At 38.3% G+C, this 16,566-nt stretch overlaps 1 protein-coding gene across 2 annotated transcripts; it reads right to left on the minus strand.

Annotated features, from left to right (window-relative positions):
* Positions 1 to 1,053: 1,053 nt before the first annotated feature.
* On the minus strand, positions 1,054 to 15,866 carry LOC101155805 (carnitine O-palmitoyltransferase 1, liver isoform). 2 transcript variants are annotated; one of them, XM_023949099.2, is made up of 19 exons: positions 15,691 to 15,866; positions 13,102 to 13,247; positions 12,164 to 12,303; positions 10,520 to 10,691; positions 10,312 to 10,413; positions 10,048 to 10,185; positions 9,769 to 9,846; positions 9,554 to 9,661; positions 8,116 to 8,200; positions 7,274 to 7,469; positions 7,006 to 7,194; positions 6,794 to 6,899; positions 5,484 to 5,600; positions 4,902 to 5,066; positions 4,620 to 4,748; positions 4,367 to 4,522; positions 4,173 to 4,286; positions 3,338 to 3,430; positions 1,054 to 2,648 (listed from the first exon to the last, which is right to left on the minus strand). In XM_023949099.2, the coding sequence occupies exons 2-19, from the start codon at positions 13,240 to 13,242 to the stop codon at positions 2,523 to 2,525; spliced, it is 2,355 nt and encodes a 784-aa protein (XP_023804867.1). In that variant the 5' UTR covers positions 13,243 to 13,247; positions 15,691 to 15,866; the 3' UTR covers positions 1,054 to 2,522. The 2 variants fall into 2 exon arrangements, with proteins under 2 accessions (XP_023804867.1, XP_023804866.1); XM_023949098.2 differs by lacking the exon at positions 8,116 to 8,200 and adding an exon at positions 9,013 to 9,100.
* Between the last annotated feature and the right edge of the window lie 700 nt (positions 15,867 to 16,566).

Below are 16,566 nucleotides of genomic sequence, written 5' to 3' on the forward strand. Positions count from 1 at the left end.
ACACAAATATTTTTACACAACACCAAAATTAAACAATCCACGTCCTCATTTCTCAACAAATAAGAGAGCCAAATTAAACTATAATGAATGAACACAGTGATCTAAATATAGAAGAGCTGGACGAAGGACAGGCATTAGAACGATTTTCAGAAATGTAAGTCCAGATAAAGACGGGGACATAAATGTTGGAGCTTGTCCCAGATCTGAAAAGACAGGTGTTTCAGTACAGAACTTCAAATCAAAAATGAGTTCCGTCAGAACTGTGCAAACCTTTTTATAAGCGCTACAGAAACTCTTTTTGATTCAGGTGTTTGTGATTGGTTGTCCTCAATCAAGAAAACACACAAAGATGAGAGTTCAAGTTCTTTTGGTTTTATATTTCTTCATGTTTTAATAGAACAGAAAGTGTAGCATAATCAGCCTGCAAGTCTAAAAAATGTAAAAACAAAAACATTAAAAAGTAAACATATCATAAAATGATTTCCCTTTGATTTGTTGTTACTTTGTTTTGTTGCTAAGAGTGATTTTTAAATAATTACTTTATTGACTGTTAAAAATTAGAAATGTATTTTATGTAAACACTTAATTTTTATTAAAACAAACATTTAACATTCTGTCTTAACTAGAAATATATCATAAAAACTGATGAAATAAAAACAAATATTTATCACATCAATGCTGATTTTAAAAATATGTATAATTGTATTTGAACACATTTTAAATAGAAGTTAACAGTTGTTTTCCACTTAAATTAAAGTGTAATAATTCATTCACTAATGTGTTCATGTACAGTTTTTACAACTTAAAACCCACTTACAGGTCTTTTTAACCATCTAAAAGAAAAAGAAAATCTTTCACAAAAGACAAAGTGCCAGAAGAAAGTAATTTTAATATCCACATTTGTATTTTACACCTTTTTTAGTGTTTTATTTATTTTTGAATAGTTTACAGGTTTGGTAAATAAAGGCACAAACATGTCTATTTCAGATCTGAGCTTTGTTTCCCTTATTCTATGCTTCCGTCCAGCAATAAAGATAAATAACTGAAACCACCTTCAGTTTATTAAGAACATTTTTATTTGAATTTGTTATATTCCATTAAAAAGCTTCACAATAGCAATAATATATAGAATAGCTGAATTGATGAGGAGCTTAAAAAAAACAGAAGTGTCACTTTTCACAATATCGTTTTGACATCTGACCTGCAGCACTGCTGACTGAATAATTGCACATGTTCTAAAATACATCTTGCATTGTTATGGCGCATATTTAAAACACATGTACCAAAAAAATAATAATAATACAACAACAGGAAAAGTGGCAGTGAAGTGTCAAGCTCTTCACAGTACAGATTTTTGCTTTACAAACCTGGCATACTGATTAAATGCTTAAATAAAGGTTATAAAGGAGTTTATGCTGTATTTAAAAGTTTGTCCATCAGAAACGGAATTTTAGGTTTATTATCTCAACATCTTGCACATTATTATAATCATTTTTTGAGAAAACACAGAGGAGACCTCCAGATCGTTAAACTAATGGGACCAGACAAATAAACAGCCTTGAACAAAAATAAAGTTTTCAGACCTTTTACTGCCCAAAGATCTAAAAAAACTGTCTAGGTATTCGTGTTTTGAGACAAAAGCTATCATTAAAGCACTCAAAGCTTAAAAGGAAAATTACAATTTCGATCCTTAAATTCTGTATTTTATTCATTTAGTAAAATGATTTTTCTAACAGTGCTGGGGGGAGTTTCTAATGAAAAAAGTGAGAAAGACTCAACAAAAGCTAAATCTTACCGTGGTTAAATTCTACATAATTGCTCCACTCTTTCATCTTCACGTAAGGCAGTATAATTCCATATACATGTTTGTCCGCTGTTTTTGGTTTCTTAAACCTCTGTTCTCTCCTTAAATCTATGACGTTAATTTCTGCATGCATACGTATTTCTGATTAGTAAAAAGTATAAAAGCCAAAACTAAAAAATATTTTTAAATGTTCGGTTTAGCGAATGAAACGTAGCGCTCTGCATCCGGCTCACTGGAGTCTTTCTTTCAATAGTTTGCTTTCAGAAGGCAGACAATGAAATCACAACAGCAGCTCTTCTCACCACACCTCAGAAATGAAGACTAATCACCTATAATAAATCATCTAAACCAAACTAAACAATTTAATTCAAATTAAACATCCCTCGCTGCTATCCGTGTTAAATTATTCCCTGAAGTAAAGTGATGTCAGGAGTTTAAGTCCCAACACGGAACGGTGCAACGGACACATACTGGCGTTTGCAAAGCTAACATCTTAGTAAGGAGAATTCATAGAAATGCATGTTTGATTGATTGAACTGCTGAAGCCAAAGGCGCTTCTCTCACAGATGGACGCATCAGTAAAACTTTCTTTTCAAGGTCCACCGTAAGGTTCTATGATCGTCATCCACCAGAAAGTTCCATTCTCTCTACAGGAGAGACACCAACCCCCCCCTTTACTTCATCACGTCTTCTCTGTGCCTGCACACTTTTGGACTGTCTACTGCTCCTTCTTGACCTTCGGTTGGCTCTCCTCCGTTTTACTGCTCTCTTTTTGGTTGGGGCTTAGCAGCTGAAGCAGGTCGTTCACGGCTTTTCTAATCTGATCGCCGAACTTATGAGCATCCTGGAAACACAGCACAGAGGAGCACAACATCCGCTTTTATTACTGCTTTGACACAACCCTGTCAGATACGAAAACAGCCATCACAGATCTTAAGGTTAGGCAAAAATACACTTAAAGGAGTAAAGTCAATAAGTTACACCGTCGTGAACAAAACCAGGGAAATAAAGGATTGTGGGACTTCAAATTAGAGAAATAAAAATTTAATAATGTAGTTCCATGATGTTGCTTCTGAAATGAACCAATTTGTTTTATTTGTGAGAAGAAATTGGCAACATGGATGAATTTTGTAAAGGTAAAGATAAACAAACCCCAAATTATCTAAAAAAAAAATCTCTGGATAGACAGAGTAGGATACACATCTTAACCTGAGATGGAGGAAAAAATGATGAAGATGTGGCATTTTTTTGCAGCAACATCATACTATATGACAGTAGGAGTTTGAAACCCACATTTGCAGCGACTCGTCTTACAGTTAAGCCTCGTTCAGAACTGGACTGTGACAGAAACTAATCTCAAAGTAATCCCCCAAATCTAAAACAGAATCACCGGAAAAGACTAAACAGTTAAACTTGTTAAAGTTAAAACTTTCTCCAAACTGCCTTAAAAGTTTTATTTATTTTTATTTTTAGACAGAGACTCTGAAAAGTGAATAAAAATGAAAATTCAAACCCTTTTTTAATATAACTCACCGTAGAAGGACAGGAATGTTTACATGAGATGTGGAAGTTAATAACATTCTCCCCTATAAAGTTGTAAGAAACTCCATAACCGTCATCAGCCACCTACAAAACAAAACAAATTTACTTATTGATGTAAAAAATATTCAATAAAAAAGAAAGTCTTAACCTTGGAGGACTCAAGATCAACTTATTTCTGGGCTTTAATGTAAAATTGACTTTTTATTTATTTATTTCAAAATAAAACCAAAATTAAACCAACCCAAACAAAACAAAAAAATAATAATTTTTTTTATTTAAATTGAATTTTTATTAAATTTAACAAAAAATTGAAATAATCTCTACTATAAAATAACATAAAATACACATATTTGACCCTGTGGCTTTTCCACATATAATAATCACAAAGTCATTGTCTGCCTGAAAACCAAATCTAACAGAAAATTGACGTTACAACTGTGCCTTAACCCTTATTTTGTGTATGGGACCAAACTGACCCACTGGAAAACAGGTCAATATATGGGTTCAACATGTTATCATGTATTCAGAAAGACATGTTAAATCTAAACCAATCTCTTCAATATGTAGTCATTAACCAGGAGCCTTAAAGGTTGTTTTTTTCTCTTAGTTTGATGCAAAACTTTAAGCAGGAAGTCCTGAGGCTGAGATTGTTTAGATGATTCAAGTTCCATCCTTTATTAGCAGACATCCGTACTAAATCATCTAAAGAAAGGAGCTTTTAAAATGGGATGCAGACAAACTTAAATATTTAGATTAAACAAAATTATTAACCAATAAAATATATGTTTAATGCATTTATGTTTGATATTAGGAAGATGCAACAAACCGGTCCAAAGCCGCCTCCACAGGAGATGTACTCTGGGTGGTTAGCCAAATCAAACAGCTCCACCTGCTGGATTGAAGTCTGACTTGTGGACAGCCTCCATGGCTCAGCCAGCACCTAAAGACCCATCAGTTTGTTAACGTCTTCATGATTCTTCAAAAGACTAAACCGAATACTTAAAAATAATCAAAACAAACTTCTTTTAAGAAAGGAGACTCCAGTCCAAGGTATTTGGAGACCACATAGAGGCAAAAAATGTGTCGGTCGATGCCAGCTCCAGTCATGGCCATGCGGTACAGCTGCTGGTGCTTTTCACTGGCTCCACGGAACAAACGCCTACATACGTCTGCCGGCTGTGATGGAGGAGAACCCAAACGTAGGAATCACAGCGGTTTATTAAGAGAAAAGAAGACGGTTTCTTATGTGGAAGGTCCTAATTCGAGTTCCCACCTCTCCATTTTCCAGGGCTCGGACAAAGGCACTGCTCTCATTGGTGCAGGAACGAACCGTCTCAGTCCTGCCCTCCCTGAACAGACGAGTCATGGACGCCTCATACGTCAAACAGAAGGTCCCCCGCTCCTGAAACCATTTTATTATATGGTGTTTATTTAACAGATGTGAAAAAAATGTACTTTTATCTATATTAATGAACAGATGTAGGGCAGGGCTGAATCAAAAAGTGGGTAAAGAATAAAAGAATGGTCCCACTCCATGTTTCAGTGGGCATCTCACCCTGTAGTAGGCCAGCTGGAGAGTCATCTGAATGAACGCATCGGGGCTGACTTTGCACTTCTTAATCTGTCCTTTGCCAAAGTCTCGGAAAGAGAGAACGTGGAAGTCCACGTCATCGGCCAGAGCCTGGGCCACTGCCAAGGACCGCGAGATCTGCTCCTCACACTGACAAACACCAGCAGAGAAGCATGTCGCTCCAATGAAAGGATGCATTTCTCACACCGTGCAGATCATTCACATGCATTCTAGCTCCTGTTGATTCAACTCTTTGCTTACATTTTGGAGAAAGAAGGAATTTCAATAAATCAGAAGGTTTCCAAGCAGATTTTATAACAGCGTGGTTACCAGGCAACAAGCAAAGAGAAAAGTAACTTCCTCTGAACATTTAATAAAGAAGTAAAAGATGCTGAGATTGTGTTTGAACTGAACAGTGGCAAACATCACATTACATGACTGCAATATATAACTAAATATACATAGAAATTATCAAAGAAATGAATTAGAAAATCTCCACTGGTTTTTCTTTTTTGTTAACCTGCATTGTTAAACCATAGCAGTCAAATTAATAATCTGATGACTCACTTCAGGAGAGATTTCCCAGTTCAGCTTCTGTGGTTGAGGCAACGATGCGTCTACTTCTCCTTTGCAGTGACCCTCTTCGTTGTAGCCCAGCTGGAAGCTGTCTGTGGCCAAAACGTACTGAAAATGCACAACGATTATCGGATGACGACCTCCCATTACAGATACACTCCGATGAAAATGGCGTTTTTAGCGTGTTCTTGTAGCATTTTTCTCATGAAGGACAGATTACGAAGAAAATGAAGGTCAAACTTGCATATCTGTGTTCGGTGTTTCCCCGCTTATTCGCGGCTTCGCATATTTGAAGATTTTTTTCAGTCATGTGACTCCTTCAGTTCATCACAAAAACCCGGAAAACTCAAAACGCTTGTATAAGACTGCTGCGTCCGAAGGAGGTGCTGCGAGGGAGGAGGGGAGCCGAGATGAAGAGCACGCCGCGATTTCCTTGCAGGCTGCTAAGGAACATTTCATCGCTATTTCCACTGGTTCCTGAATCACTATAACCAAAGTTTGTTGCCCTGCACGGAGAAATCAGCTGACTCAAAGCGGCCGGAAAACATCCTGATAAGCTGAGGAAGATAATCGCGGAGAATAATTATCCTCCGGATGAATGAATGATGGAGGAAACCAGCCTCTTCCTGAAGAAGATGCCCTCTCTGGCTGAACTGATGAAGGAGGAAGCACGGGCTCCTGGTTTTAAGACAGAGTGACCATCCTAATATGTGTATATATTAAGTACACTACGGTACAGTCTACTGCTTTGCACAAAAAAAAAAACACTTTATGTTGGGCAATACTCCACTGTTCTTTAATAAATGTTTCACAATTTCAGAAGGGTTTTTGATAAGTAAGGATCGGTGACAGACATTCTTTGCTTGCTGGGGGTGGGGTAGTTCTGCGTTTTCAACGGTGTCTCCGGCCCCTAACCCCCTCACGAATATGAGGGGAATACTGTATTCACTTATTTAAATCGTTGGGAATCAGGAACAGACGAAAAAATGCCGTTTGAAAAAGAGCCTATTAGTGACATAGAAAATACACTGCTCCCTACTCCACTCCACAATGGGAAGGAAAGGAGGAACGGGGTTTGCTACCCGCCCACGAGTCAGAGGCAAATTTCTGATCAACTACTGCCGCTCTGCAGGAACTATGTCCTAGAAAATGAAACAGGTCTTTGGATTTAGCCTAAAAAAGGCAAAATAATAACTAAAAGACCACGGGGAACACTTTTGAATTGGATCAAAAGATGATCGGAGTGGGACGTTAAGATGAAAAAAAAAAAAAGCATGGCGTTGTAACCTCTTCATTTTTACCTCCCACACATGCGCCACCACTGGTGCATCAGCCCATGAGTGCTCTCCATTGATGCCACTTTTCCCGTTCTTGTAGTAAATCACTGAAAAAGATTTGTCAAACCACCTGTGATAAACAAGAAAACACCATTTCCCACAGTTAGCCTGCTGGACAAGAAGAACCAGTTAGGAATGATTCACAAAGGTGACCCTGTTAGTGCTAAAAACAATACCTGTCATAGCATTTCCCATGTAACAAGGACTTGGCATAGTTATCTAAACTAGCTGGTTGATCGTCTCTCATCGTGCCTTGTTCCTCATCATCCAGGGTCACGAAGAAGGCGGCTCTCTCGATGACATCCAGGGAGCGTTTGTTGATCCCACTGCTGAAATACTTCACTCTGGCTTCAGCCCATGACACCCTGACCAACATGAGAGGTAAAAAAAACACTGACATTCCAGCTGGGATGCAGCGTAATTTAACACCTTCATGCTCGTTACCTGTCTGCAGCGGTTAAAGCGCCAAGTTTGGCCTCTCCTTTGGATGGAGGTGCAGGGTCATCGAGAATCCTCTGAATTTGGAATTCAATTTCCCTTGGCGACAAGAGTCGGCCTGCCTGGTACACTCTAAGGCGAAAGTAGCGCCCTTTGTGGTAAACGGCGACGTAGTCACTGTCCTTCCAATGCTGCACAGTATCTTTGAGCATGTAAGACACGCAGAACATGAGCAGAGTGACAGGAAGCACTTGAGCTCTTAGTAGTTTTTTTTTTAAAGTATAGGTTAGTTTGTAAGCAATGAACTTGTGGGGATGAAGGCACAGGCACCTTTCTTTTTGCCATTTTGATTTTCTTTTTAGCAATAAAACAAAACATTTCAAAGTAAAAGCTTGAACAAACCTGGGGTTTCATTGTTTTTGGACATTTAACATTTCTTTTTAAAAGCGCTGTTAACAAAACTGTTCAATATTGAAATAATTAAGCCATCGTGTAATATTTACGCGCAAAAAACAAATTTCACACACATCCACCCCAAAAAAAAACACCACCATTATGGAAAGATTGCATCCAACAGGGGCTGCAGTGTAGGAATGATGCAAATTTCTAAAACTATTTTTAGAAATAATCCTAAAGAAATTAGAATAAATATGCTCAGATAAATATATCAATGTCTGAAGCTCTTCCTTTTTAACCACAGTGATTTCTTTCAATTTGAGTGTTAGAGATATTTCTATTATTTGGGTGTTAACAAAAGAGTTCCAGCAACAAGACATCTATTAGGATGTTAGACACATTTCCTGTAGAAATTCAGAGAAAGGCTGCATAAACAGGAATTTTAAATCTACCTGTTAGTGATCCGGGGATACGACAAGAGTCAAACATCCGCTCAAACTGATAGGAGCAGCAAGGAACTGTAGACCTCAACAACAGCTGAAGAGGATAGAAAGAGACGGGCGGGAACCAAACAAAAGATAGTTGGGAGAAATGCAAAAGGAGAGGAAAGTGAGAAGATGGAAAGAAGAAAACCGACATTAGTTAAAGCCGGAGCTTTTTCGGAAACTTTTGGACCCAGAATGAAAGCAGCCGGAAAGAGGAGGCAGTCGAGGAAAGACTGAGCCGACACACATTGACTCTGTGAGTCACAGATGCTCGCTTGGAATCACACACACACAAACACACACATACACACACATTGTAGACTACGGGGAGGGGGAGTTGAGAGGATTTTACCATTTATCAATGAAAGTTGCAGATTTTCAGAAAACTAAAGTAAGGTTTTCCTTTAAAGTTCTCCGTTTACTACGGATTCAAAAATTCATTTTTCCCTGCGATCCAGATCAAACCTTGATTTTTAGGTGGCAGATTGGCTTCAGTTTGATATGGTTGATATTGATATTGATATTAATATTAATATTGTATTACAAAACAACAACAAAAACCTAAAAAGTTAGAAAAGTTGTTCTGTTGCATTTTCTAATAAGTTAGTAGCAATAAAGAAAAACGTTTCATTTGGCTGGTGTAAGGAAATAAAGATAGTATATAAAAGTGAATAAAACAAACTTTTCACATAAACGTATGCCAGTAGGGATGCAACAATTTATTTTCCCTACGATTCAGTTCAATGAAGCAACACAATTTAGTTTTGTGGCGAAATTTGAGGCATCCCTACTGTTTACACAAAGAGATGTCATTTCAAAAGCAGCACTGCGATTCAGCACGTGTGTGTACAAGTCACTGTTTACCGGTCTCCTCTCCAGGAATGCGAGTGGTGTTGAAAATCCTCTCACACTGAGCGGCACACAGAGGAATGACGGTGCCTGGGATACGACTCTGGGAAATGGAGACGCCGTGGTTGAACATACAGGAGCGTGAGGGAGCAGATGAGGGGAGGCGGGTCATGCAGGAGAGGATGGGGGAAATGGAAAAGAGTAAAAAAAAAAAGAAAAAACAGAAGGGGGAAAGCGAGAGATGAGTAAGGGAGACGTTTGCAAACAAAAAAAAAAAACACGTTTGCAAACAAAAAAAAAAAACACTGAATGAATGGACGCGCATTCATTCATTCATCAGATAACTGCAGATGCAGGTACAGATGGATGGGTGGAAGGCTGGATGGATGAATGTAAACACACACTCATCCACAACAACCAAAGTCTTTCGCTGCTCAGATCTGTTTGCTACAATGTAATATTCCCACCGCTTCTAAATGTACAGCCTCCGACTAATCTGTTGCCGTAGCAACAGCACAAATATGAAACCCCATCATGTACGGACAAGTCAACTCACAGGTTTGATCTCCTCTTTGTTGAGTTTGCGGCGATACAGGAAGAAAGCGTGGATGCTGTTGCCCGCTCTGGCAGCCTGGATGGGTGTGGGCGTCACATACAAGAAATCCTGAGGGAGGGGGGATAATTCATTTTAAAAGTCAGCATGGATTTGCAGAGAAGTAATTTTTAATCTGACAAAATAATGAAAAAAGCTAAAAAAAAAAAACCGCCTACCATGCCATAGTAATTACTGTTGACCATAATGGGGCTTCGTCCACGGAGGTAGACATACTCCTCCCACCAGTCGCTGACCTGAAAACAGTCAAACCCACAGCGAGGGATGAATATTCTAGCCAGATAAAGTCACATCAACTGTATATTTAGGCTAAATGAATTATTAAAGCCATGAAACCTTTTAAAGATATACATTGTTAATGGAATTGTTTATTATTTCCTCTCCTTAAGACATTTAGGAGGTCATACTCGGCCAGAGCACTGCTGACAGACACTCACGTAGTTTGAAGCCCAGAGAGCTTTGAGTTTGAGGTACCACTGCAGGCGGTTGCCGAGGCTGCTCTCAAACTCTGTGGCCAGCTTCGTCATTCGCTCGTATTCGCCATCATTCATCAGTGGACGCACCGATTCCAAGTACTGAGCAAGATCAAAGTGGAACAGTTTGATCTTTTATTACAGAAATAGTCAGTAAATACATCTAAAAAAAAAATAAAATAATAATCACAATTATAAGCCTTTGTCAACAGTCGTGACGTTTCTCACCCTCTTGACTGTGTCTTTGATGGCAGGCACAGGCAGGTTTGGCAGTGAACCCTGATAACTGTAGAGCAGAGGCTTTCTGCCAGAAAATATTCTCACCAATGCCTGGCAAAGAGAAGCAAACTTAAGAGCTCATATCCACAGAAATACCCGTGTGACGTGAGACGTGGGAAAAAAAATAAAAAAATAAAATAAAACAAAACACACTCACCACCCAGATTTTGGTGGTAGTGGACATTTTGCCATGCTGCTCAAACATCCAGCGATGGTAGGAGAGGAGCTGCTTGAGGCACAGGCGCATAGTGAAGATGAGCAGGAGCCACAGCATGGTGCTGAAGAGCACTGCTGAAACCACTGCCTGGCACTGCGAACTCATAGACTGGCTGAGAAAGGCGATACGAAGAAAAAACATTGGTTCAAATGTTTAAAAAAAAAAAGAAAATCATCAAACAAATGATCATCTGGTCAGCTGCAGACCAACTCTTGAGATGCTTTTGTGGGGTAAATGTCGAGGGTCTATTACACAACAACTGATTGTTTTTCCCATAATAGTGAGGCATTAGTATCACTAACTTATACTTTTCCCACTAAAGTACCTTGTTTTTGAGGCAAAACACTCAAGTTTTCAACAGAGCTTTGAATTTGGCCTCTTTTTAGAGATGAAACACCAAAACCGTCAGACAATGAAAGACTCACTTTTGTGCAGCAACACTGCAGAAATGTGAAGACCAGGCAGCGAGAGGTGACAACAAAAGTGCCCCAGCTTCCTCACAGCATCCTGTTGTGTTGCCATAACAATCCAAATCAACATTGGTGGAGGTACCTGAACATGTTTTTGCTTCACTTCAAGTTAAGAGGAGATAATACCCCTGTCTGTTCACGTCTTGCTGAAAGGCATTTATTGATGTCAACATATTCTTTTTAGAGTAAAGAAATGCAAACTTTCTTTATTCACTTAGAAAAAAAGCAAAACTACTGATGACAAAACCTGGTCAGATTTCTAAAAAAACAATCGTGTGAAAGACTGAAAATTTTAAGATCAAGTGTTTCTTTACTCAAGGTCAAACTCAAACTCAAAGGGGCCTAAATCAGGCAAAATCCCCTTTTCTGAGCTTTGAAGTGTATTACAATGTTAATTCCTCTAAAAGCCTGCGCTCGGAGCACCAGCCCCTTCCAATACATCCATACGTATCTACGTGGGGGGAACAGCCCCTTCCAGGAACAGTCTGTGCTGCCAGCACCACCCCAGACAAACACACACACACACACACACACTTTCTCCACGGAGCTAGCTGTGATCGGCTAAAACGCTTTTCTTTTATATGCACAAGATGAACGTCGGTCTTTTCAAAAAGTTCGGATGTTGTTTTGTTTCGTGGGGGAAATGCGGGGGGCCGAGGCCGGCTCTAGGTTGACATCATGAAATGGGCGGCACCCACAAGGAGCAAAAGGCGGAGCCTCAGAGATCCAGTAGTCTTACTTTCGGGTAGGAAAAAAATCTGAGAAAATAACTCATATTTTGTAAAAAAAATCTGTTCTTTTGTATGCCAAAGGTAATATATTATTATAAACATGGATAAAGATTACTCTGAAAGAATTTGAATAGCATGATACAGGCCCTTTAAGCTTTTTCTCTTAGTTATAACTTAAAATGAAATTTTATTCCAAGGAAAAAACAAATGACAGAAAAAGGGACATTACTTTGTAGTTTGGAAAATTTGCCTGCGGTACATTTTAAACAGTGTTTGGTTAGGTCCATCCGATTATAACACAATGCGCAAGTTAAAAAACGCTCTGCTCAGATGAACCAAAGATTTCTTTTTCATACTTTTCTGTAGTAAAGATGAGTTTTTACCTGACTGGCAGGTGCTCTTGGATCTTTGCTATAATTCCCATGGATGGGTCGGAGCGTGTGTACATCGTAGCCAGGATTGCGATGACCACAAAAAGCCAGGAGGAGGGGCTTGCAGGGTAGACACCAGTAATCACACTGTTCTGTACCCATGAGACAAAGAACACCAACGTTAACTGACACACAGTATAATCCATTGGTCATATCAGATCTATTTAAACAGCATCATAAAGTCTTATCAGGCAATGTGATCGTTTTAAAATGCGTATAGTGAAATTATATTCCACTGAGGTCATTTTTCTTTAAGTTGCTTTGGATTTTTCAGAGTAGCTTTCCTTCATCTTGCTGTGTTTTTCCAAAGAAGTCAGGGAAAAACAACAGAAAGAAAAACTGGATGGAGGTTTTTCTGAAACATCTCTTGGTCCTCAGGGCAGGTTTTCCAGTCCTGCACGTTTGACTCGCTTCTCTGCTTCATCGGGCATCTCGTCTTCAAATGAATGCATCTTTATCAGGTATTTGCAGAGTTTGATGAGGAGAGAAAAGCCTGAATATGGGATTGTACAAAAACTAAATCCAAGAAATTATACAGAACACAGCGACTGAATAATAATAAACGTTTAAAATTCAAAAACGTAATAAATTACAGGTAACTTTAAAACAAAGGAAGGGATGATATTGCTGAGAAAGAGGAAGTTGAATTTTTGGAAAACTTGTTTGGATGATGGAGCTGCAAAGCCGTGGTAAAGTGTTTAGAACTGTTAGCTCACAGCCAGAAGGCCCCGCCTGGCTCTTTCCTATGTAATGTTGAGTGGCGGCACTAAATTTTCCATTGAGACTGTGGCAGACTGTTAACCTGTCTAGAGTGTGTCCTGCTTTGGCCTTATGCAAGCCAGAAAAGGCCATCGCCTATAGAAGAATGGATTTGGGATCATGGATGGTACCTTGATTCTGATGATGCGCTTCTTCCAGGAGCGAACACCAGAGAGGTAGATCTCAGAGAGCGCTTGGTGGGAGAGCCGCAGATCAATGCCCTCTGGGGTGACCGTGAACTGGAAGGCCACCGCCTGATGGGCCTCCGCCATGATTACTGTGCACGATGAGGCAAAGTGAGGTGTAGATGGAGCACAAACACAATAAAAGGTTTTACATGACCATTTTGTTAATGAGCCAACAAACCAGCATTTGTAACTGATGTTAAAGTTTGAAACAAACCCTGATTATGGCCTTAAACACAAACATTGAGCAAGAAATTTGTCTGACAACAAGATTTTTTCATCAGTTTATCTTATAAAGAATATAAAGAACACATCATCAAAAGTTTTCACTGTGACCACCGAAAAAAATATGTTTATCCTTTTAATAACAGGCAATATTGAGCTATAAAAGTTCCCCTTTCTGGGAATTCCAATTTTTTTTGTGAATTTTACATCTAAAGCAGAAAAAATTCCGTGTCCCACAGGACTATGAGTGGAGAAATTTGCTCTCTGCATTTGACCATCCCCTCCAGTAGCAGAGCTGCGTTTACCATTGTGATCCTGAATCATTCTGGTGGTTTACTTGAGTCTTTGGTATGACCTTTGGACTGGTGCAAAACAGGTGCAACACAATAGCATTTTAAGAGAAACTACAAAAGGAAAAAACAGTGAGTGGTTAACTGCAAAGTCTGCTTAAAAATGATAAGAGTTCGATGGGAAAATATTGACCAGCAGCCAATCCGAGTGGATATTTTACGCCATGCAATTCCTGTTTCTCTGCATGAAGAGAATTGATTTTTCTTCCTCAAAACTAGGCTGTAGTTTATGTCCAGAGGTTTTTTTTTACTCTAATACTGGACTGTTTCCTTTTTTTAAGCATGTCTGCTTTTCAAAAAAAAAGACAAAATACACAAAAAATAGACTAAAATAATGTTTAATACTTTTAGGTTCTGAAGTACCCAACATACTGAAGTACCCAACTGTACAACGACGCAAAAAAAAACTTGATTACACTTTATAATTATACAATGCATTTAGCTGAACTTACTCTAAAAGTAAACATCACACTTGATAAGGTCATTTAACCGTCTTTTGTCTTACTGATAGAAAAGGAACGCACTGAATTGTGTTTGTTTACGTAAACAACCTAAAAAGAGACGACTGAAAAGACCTTCAACACATCAGTCTGCTCCAGAAGGACATGGGGAACTTTGTTCATAGCTGCAGAAAAAAAATTACATTATCAAAAGTAATGTGATCTGAGCAAAAATCAAACAAACTGCTTTGAATGTTTAAAGTTAACTCAAAACAATCAGGATAAAAGTCTTTAGAGAAGCTGGATTATATCATCAAGGTAATGCACCAGTCCATCTATCTGTTCAGGAGGGAAAAATGATAGCTTTCCTTATAACGCCCCTCAAACAAACAACATATTATGTTAATGTCCAAATTGAAGGACACATTTCAGTTTGAATTTGTTTAAGAGTTAAACTAAGTTTGATCCAGTAATAAGCAAAAAAATAAAAATAAAAATAAATTCTGTTTTAAAAAATACACAATCAAAATGAAAGTATGACTATGAAATTATTTACCAAGATTATTAAATTCAATTGTGCAGCTCCATTTCTAAAAGTTCAGAAATAGAAATACAGTAGGAAACTGAAAAAAATGGATGGATAAAACTGAAGAAGGTCTGCCACATGACTCGTCAGTCACAATCTAATTTGTAATGCTAAGATTTTTGTTTAAAAAGAAAACAAACAAAAGATAAGTGGAAAGTTCATGGAACTTGAAGAATCCAGCAGATCTTTGCTCCTTACAATCGTTACCTTTTGCAAACATCACAACGTGATACATAGTCAACCTTTATCAATATCTAGTCAAATTTGGATGATTGCGAAAAACAATTGATTGATTCGAAATGGAATTTAGCAAAAATTGTATCACTTTTCATTTGTTTCCCAGTAAAAGATAAAGTTTCACAATGATGACAGCTCTGCGGAAGGTCATGTCAAACTGTGTTTTTTTACACTAGCACATATAAAAAAAGCATCAACTTAATTCTAAACTCGTTTAAAAACTCCCCAAACTGTTAATTTATAATTAATATGTAAACTATGATATAAACCAACATTACCTTTACAATGTATATGGCTAAGAAGCCCAGCACCTTATGTGTGACACCCTAGTTTAGGCAGGTCAGGGCAATTTAAAGAGAAGAGTGGTGGAAACAAAACATTAGATAGCGGGTACTACAATAAACACTAACTTATCATGTTTTAAATTAACCCTGAGTTGCCACTAAATTTGAATTCTACTATTAGTCAGCGTTAAATTCTCATACTGCAAAGGTTGGTGTTTAATTCAGCTGGAAGACGTTTTAAGTAACTCTTAACGGGCTAAAAAAAAAAAAAAAATATGGTATGCTAGCTGATGCTAGAATACTAGCCGATCGCCCAGCCCATTATGTAAACGGGTGACAAAGCTTGGTAGACCGGAAAAAAAGATGCGGCTGTTTGGGTCCGTAGTTCAGTACACACAGACATTAAGGCTTACCTGTTGGTGTTCAAAGAGGCCAAAGACTCCGAACTAACAAAAGCAGGAACACTTAATAACTTCAGACGTCGCATGAGCACCCGGTCATACTGACGCGCCTTCCTCCTCTCCGCTCTCAACTACAGATGCTCGCACGGATGAGCCGGTGCTGCCTTCAGGACCGTCGTAAATTTCTCAATCATACATTTGTTGCGCCTGCGCAGAATTTCAGTGAAGAACCAAATGGAACATTTCACTTTATGTATCCCTGAAACGATCATCTTGTATACTTTAAAACCGCTTTTTATATTTTTTATTCATATTTTAATTGAATTATGTATTGATCTTACTCTATGACATAAAGGGAGTTCGATTAAACTGAGAACTTGGAATATACAAGCTTCGTTCAAAGTTGCTGTGTGTATGTATATATATATATATATATATATATATATATATATATATATATATATATATATATATATATATATATATATATATATATATATATATTAAAAGGTTCCTTCAGTAAAGCATAGTGGGGCTCCTTATCGAATATATATATATGTTCCCATTGCTTGGCACTGCCACATCCACCACAACGGCTTTCCTCTGTTCTTTGTCGCCCACTACAATGTCTGGTTGGTTCGCCATTACCGTTCTATCAGTCTGGATCTGGAAGTCCCACAGGATATTTGCCCTCTCATTCTCTACCATCTTCGGAGGTGTTTCCCATTTTGACTTTAGGTTCCAGTCCATATTCTGCACACATCTTCCTGTATATTATTCCAGCCACTTGATTGTGGCGCTCCATGTATGCTTTCCCTGCCAGAATCTTACACCCTGCAGTTATGTGCTGGATTGTTTCAGGCACCTCTTTGCACAGCCTACACCTTG

Source organism: Oryzias latipes, chromosome 19, assembly GCF_053564925.1.
Source record: "Oryzias latipes strain Hd-rR chromosome 19, Olatipes_Hd-rR_3.1".
In the NCBI taxonomy this organism is placed as follows: domain Eukaryota; kingdom Metazoa; phylum Chordata; class Actinopteri; order Beloniformes; family Adrianichthyidae; genus Oryzias; species Oryzias latipes.